The sequence below is a fragment of the Tupaia chinensis genome, unplaced genomic scaffold (genome assembly GCF_000334495.1).
Source record: "Tupaia chinensis unplaced genomic scaffold, TupChi_1.0 Scaffold000094_1, whole genome shotgun sequence".
In the NCBI taxonomy this organism is placed as follows: Eukaryota; Metazoa; Chordata; class Mammalia; order Scandentia; family Tupaiidae; genus Tupaia; species Tupaia belangeri.
In genome coordinates, this window is record NW_006159556.1 from 6,213,232 (window position 1) to 6,219,521 (window position 6,290).

At 42.7% G+C, this 6,290-nt stretch overlaps 1 protein-coding gene across 7 annotated transcripts in view; it reads left to right on the forward strand.

Moving 5' to 3' along the window:
• Positions 1–4,976, forward strand: part of WDFY3 (WD repeat and FYVE domain containing 3) — a 258,678-nt gene extending 253,702 nt beyond the window's left edge. For all 7 annotated transcript variants that reach the window (XM_014585831.2, XM_014585832.2, XM_006143286.3 and 4 more), the window contains one exon: positions 2,139–4,976. In XM_014585831.2, coding sequence (XP_014441317.1) covers positions 2,139–2,262 — 124 coding nt within the window. In that variant the 3' untranslated portion in view covers positions 2,263–4,976. The remainder of the gene's footprint in view (positions 1–2,138) is intronic.
• The last annotated feature ends 1,314 nt before the right edge of the window (positions 4,977–6,290 follow it).

Genomic DNA, 6,290 nt, shown 5'->3' on the forward strand with positions numbered 1-6,290 from the left:
CTTTCCCTGCATGAGAAGTCCACTGTCACATCCCATTGTCCTGGGTGTTCTCTGTCATGCGCTGCAGTGCTGGGTATGTGTTCACAGCCCTCACTGTCCCTGCCAGATCCGTGGGCCGTACACGTTAATTCTTGCATTGCCTACCTGCAGGGACCCTTTCACAGAAAACACTATTCCCAAACCATGCCATTGTTTCCAGGCAGGTCCTGAGGTTTTGTGGGCAGCATTGGTTTATTGGTAAGGGCATGCATGGGCTTTGGGTTTACTTTGACCGGACATTCATTGGCCTGCCTACTGCTGTGTTATCTCAGGCAAGTTACTAAACCTCTCTGAGCCTCAGTTTCTTAATCCATAAAGTAGATTTTCATAGAGGTGTTGAGAGAATTAAGTGAGATCACATACGTGAGTGTTGTAGAGTGCCAGTGTGAAGTCTGGCTATCTTGGTGTTAAACAAAAAGTGGTGTCATCCATGTTTTTCTTAAGCCTTTTTTCTTGGGCAGTCTGATTCAAGAGGAGGTAGCCAGAATGCTGCTGCCAGCCATTTCTTACAGGGACCTCTGTGCAGAGCCCTCCTGTCTTGTGGCTGCGTGTGCTCACAGTAGCCGAGTAACCGAGTCATTCCTCCAGCCCCACTTGCACACACGCAGGCACATCTCTGTTCGGGGTCGTGCCTGACTTTCAGAATGTTGGTCAGGTCCAGGTAACTCACTTTTTTTTTTTTTTTTTTTTTGAGAGGTTTTTTTCGCTATAGGGCATGTGCGCTCGCCAGCCAGCCAGAGAGAGACGGAGAGACAGAAAGCGAGAAATCACCCCCCGGGAGGATGGTCACGCCGCAATCCCTTCTCCTCCATGCTCCTCTCGGGATCTTGGGCACGCACGCACACGCACCCGGTGTGAGTTTAAGCCCCCGGGTCCGGGACGCGAACCGCGGTCGACTACGTGGGAGTCCAGCGACATAGCCATTACGCTAACTGCTGGTTCCCATGATCCAGGTAACTCTTGATGTCCCTCAGGCTGTCAAATGCCAGATGGAGGCTTCATTTGCAAACCTGACAAAACTGACTGGGTGATATGAGAAAGCAGGCACCGCGAGAAGGGCCTCTGGGAGGGTGCAGCCTGCCCTCAGCTGCCACGCCGCTGCAGCTTCTGCCCAGCCCAGCGACAGTCCTGCAAACCCCGTCCGTTAGTTTCTTCTCTGGACATTTCTCTTGGTAGACTAATGAAGGAAGTATAAATCTCCATATCAGTCTTGTGAAAATCCAACCTTAAAGTAATTTAATGTCACATCCAAAGTCACACCTTGTTGTAATCCCGGAATAGGAACTCCTAATATTTTTAAAGAATTTGAACATCTCTTAAGTTTAGTCTACTTCAAGCAACTCTATCAAGATGAATCCTGAATGATAAATACAGAATGAGGGCATTTCAACCAGATAAGCCAAACTACCTGTTTAAGAAATGACTAAGGATTACAATATTTCAAAGTACAAAAGAACTTGATAGTATCCAAAGTATCTGTTTCATAATTTTATTGCCATTATCATTATTATTATTACTATCTTAATTCACCAGAGAGAGAAAGTGAAAAATCCACCAGATTCAGGACACGAACCTCAGTCTGCCATGTGGGAGTTCAGCGCTTTAACCACCACACCACCTGCTGGTCCCTAAAGTGTCTCTTAAAAGGGGCAGTGAGCCTTCTGATTAAAATTTTAAAAAAGTCTGCTCCAAGGAGAGACGCTGACATCTCTTCCAGGTGTGTGGGTCATGAGGACCAGTCTACATGTGTAGAGTGGCCGTACACAGCTGTTCAGAGCTCACAGCTTTATTACATAGAAAAAATCTAAACTCTGCTTTTCATTTCTGTTTTATTATTAACTCTCTTCATTAAAAAAAAAAAAAAAAAAGCTTCCCCAGTTTGATGTTACTTTTTTCATGGGCAGAAACAAGTACCACAGCATCCCCTTTGGCCCTTGGCCAGCACGCGGCATGGAACAGCACAGTCCTTGACCACCTCCCGGCATCAGGTGGTCATCAGCATTACACAGCATGCTTTCCATTCCGTTTTTACATGAGTATTTCTGGCCCCTGACCAAGTGGGGAGGACCCGTAACTAATGGATTGTTCCTTTGCTTTAGGTGCAGTCGATTTCAGTCTGAAATCAAGCGCTTGAAAATCTCCTCGCCGGTGCGTGTGTGTCAGAACTGTTACTATAACTTACAGCACGAGAGGGGGTCGGAAGATGGGCCTCGAAACTGTTGAAGGTTCAACGAGCCGATTGGAGACCACGGTCTGTAGAGCCCTCCCCAGTTCCTCTGTCCAGGCTTGGAAGGCGTTGCAAACAGTCTCCGTTTACATAGCTCTTCATACCGCGGGTTTGAAGTGTTGCGTTCAAAGGGATCATTGAATAAACGGGTGTAGAGTACAGTAATGGGGCAGACACTGTTCAGGCGAACAGCACAAGGAGGACGTGAGGTGGTTCCTAGGAGCGACGCTTTCCGTGTCCTACTCTCCCTGGTAACAATAGCTGTCTCCAAGAGAAAAATCCTCACGTATTAACTGTGTTTTCTTGCATCTCATTTTTATAGAGCTACTACATCCTTATTTGGAAAAACCAACAAAAACAGCAAAAAGGCTTTTAGAAAACGGTTGTAAATCTGACTTCTTTGCAAGTAACTGTGTATATTGTAAATAGGTATAAAGGCCTTTTTTTCTAAATAAGGACTTAACTGCCTGTAACATGAGACTTCAAACTAAACCATTAACTCAGTGAACTACTTATGGTTTGTCTGACATCTCTCACTTACCAATTAATTATAAATATGTTTTTTTAAATCCTCAAAGACATTATCTGTGGTCTTTTGTTTTTCTTTTCAAACCCAGCCTGTGTGCCTGATGTCATTTCTTGCGAGTTGCCCACAGTATCCCCACTCACTCTAGGCTAGCAACCAAAATAACGCGGACCTTCTGTAGGAAACAGCGCGGGAGATAGGAATCCAGCAGAAGATAACCTGGGACTACCTGGGCGTCTCCTACCTGGCTACACACCACCTCAGTGTTGTTCTAATGTCACGAGGCCCCTTCTAAACTTCCATGTGGACTGCTGTGTGGTCAAAGCAGACCTTCCTGGCACTGCATAAGTCAGTCAGATGACCGAGGTAGTGCAGGAAATAGCCCTGCCTCAACTAATGGGAATATATCTGCATGTAACCCAAAACTAGCTTCTCTTGCCTAGAACATAATAAGTACATGTCTTTGGTGACACTAATGACTAATGTCCTACTATAGCTTATTTTCAGAAAAGGGTTATGAAGAAAAAAAAAAGACAAAGTGTACAGAATTAGCATAAAACCTTGTTGTAAAACTGGGTCATGTCAGAACTGCTTAAAATTAACCTTTACCATTTAATGCCATCTACCTGAAACCAGTGAGATTTATACTGTATCGACGTCTATTTTTTTGTTTTTGCTATGAATATAATTACAGTATTTTAATATTTAGTTATTTAATTTGTTCTACTAGTTGGATACAGAACACACAAACCCAGGGGGATTAAAGCTGGTGGGGGCTAAGGGAGGAGTTTAGTTTACAGAAAAAAAAGGCTTTGGTGGTGGGATTTTTTTAAAAAATGTGTGTTATGTACATATCTATATATACATATATATAAACAAATGAAGCAATTAATCTAGATTTTAACATTTTCAGATACTTAGTGATAATATTATGAACAATTCTAAAAAGCCCTGTGATTTAAAAAAATGTAGGATCATTTATAGCCCAAGAAAGGAAGGACAGGCCTTCACACCCTCAAGGACGTATCGTACAAAGGACAGTGGCTTTGGCTTTCCCAACTTTGCATCTTTAGGCCCTGGTGACAGGCACACTTAATGCACTGAAATGCACATATATGCACATGGCATTCAGAACAGGCATTTGGTACAACGGTGATCTTGTACCTAATGGGCTAAAACCAGCTTAAGAACAGATTTGTTCTTCCTGATAACTAGGTCTCCAAGAGAAAAATACAAAGGCTGCTTTAGTGCCTTATGCTTACTAAATTGAAATCCTTATTTACCTAGGTTTGAGCCTACCGTCTATTTATGATTACATATCAAAATTGATTGAAACACTTCCATTTCTAAAAGTTCAAATCTACTTGTTAATAAAAGGATGATCGGCATTAATACTTTCACTCGAAGAAGAGTTGTGTACTGTTCTCCTTCCTGTGTCTTCCTCCGCCCCACTCCCCGCCCCATCACCCTCCTCGATTTTAATAAATGATGATCTCCAACAGTCGCAGAAATCGTGCCGTCGCAGCACGCGGGCGCCACCCGGCCGGCCCTCTAGATGAGTTGTAGCAGTGTTATTCTACACTTTTTAAAGAAGCGTCCTCTTTTTGTCCACGAACCATGTTTACCCCATACATACCCAGTGGCAGAGGGGTTCTTTGAAGACTTGAATATATGAATGTGTGTATGTAGTTACTTAAAGGTTATTCCTCTGTGTAGTATGAAGTTCCATGGGATGAACACTTTTAAACTTTCCTACACAACTTTCATAACTAGAAGGTGGAAACCAAAACCCTCATGGTAGTATTTCCTCTGGCAGCTGGTGCTGTGGGCAACTGTTTCGCTCTGTCAGGTTTCTTTTCTTTTTTGCTTCTAACTCAGAAATCACAGAATCACTCACACATGCCAGTCCACGTACATACACTATTGTTTCTCTGGCTGTCTTTCTGTGTTCCATGTAAATTTGTTTACCAACATCGATTCTCAGCACATACATCCACCTCGATGTGGTCCGCGTCCTTTCTCTGAGAGTACCTCACAGGGCTCCTGCCTGATCTTTGTGGTTCGTTTGTCCATCCATCATCCGTCCATCCACCCATCCATGTATTCTAACATTTGTGTATAGTGTGCAACTGTAATGTCATGCTTTCAAAAAAGAGAATAGCTGCCCATAGCAGCCATCCGTCAGGATAATAGCAAAACACTCTAGATAAGTTATTTTGCACTTTCTTATGTATAAAGTTGGTAGAAACTTATTTTTGCTTTGTATCATTTAAATAAATTTTGTTTTGGTAAATGAACTGTGTATAAAATATTTATGCTGTTAAAACTGTTTTTAGAAAGTATTTTTCATTTCAGCAAGTTTGGTTACTTGTTGCATGACTATTAACACAGCTGACTTTTTGTGTCAGTGCCATGTATATTTTTTGTCCTGTTATTAACTTGTAAGCCCTAGTAATGGCCAATTATTTGTACAGCAACAGAAGTAAACTGAAGACACTGGCTAAGACTGGATTGATGGTGGACTTTTGTACTATACTGCAGAACCCCGTACCTGTTTGTTGGCAGTTGTGTAAAAGGCCTGAAGAATTTCTCTCTAGTGTGCAATCTGTGATATCTGAATGTTCGTTGTATATCTGTCTCTGATGCAAAAAGGTAGAGTAACACAATTACAATACATGATTAAATGCAATAGTCCAGGTACTTAAGGGTTTTTTTTTTTTCCCCCCCTTCACTTCAAATGAATACTATTGACCACGGGAGGTGGGGGAGGCAAAAATTTTCAAGTCAGTTCTTGAGGGAAAGGAAAATCAAAAACTAAGATCTGAAAATTTCCTAAGCTTTGTATAGTTCCTTATTAGTAGTGAATATTTCTTTCAGAAGCACCTGCTTGGGCCAGCAGATGGCATGGAGGTTAAGGCACTGGATCACACACTGCCGACTCCACGGTTCAAGTCCCAGATTCGGCAGTTTGAAGAATACAGTAGGCATGTGTGCGTACATACTCAAAATCCCAAGAAGAGAATGGAAGAGAGGGCTCTGTGGTGTGGCCATCCCCCTAGGGAGTGATTTCTCACTTTCTCTCCCTCCGGCGAGTACATGTCCTATGACAAAAATAAAAATAAGCATCTGCTTAAGGTTGTAGAGCTGTTGGCTGTAGGATTCTAGTTCAGGTTCTAATCTGAGGCATCCTTGCAAAGCAGGTTTTCTGCATTCTGAGCTTCCCAGTTGTGTTGGATTCAGGCTGATGATGTATGTGGATGGCAGGAGGGAGAGGCGGTCGATTCTGGAAGGCATGATTCTCACATTTTACTGGACCTGTGGAAAGACCCACCTACATCTTTGGCTCTTTTTTCCTGAGATTTATTCTCTATCCATATTGTGAAAACAAAGCAATGGTGTACACACACGCACACACACATAACACGCACACATATATATATGTAGTTTGTGTGTCCTACCTGACCCACCCTTACTGTAGTCACATTAGGAATATTCCAG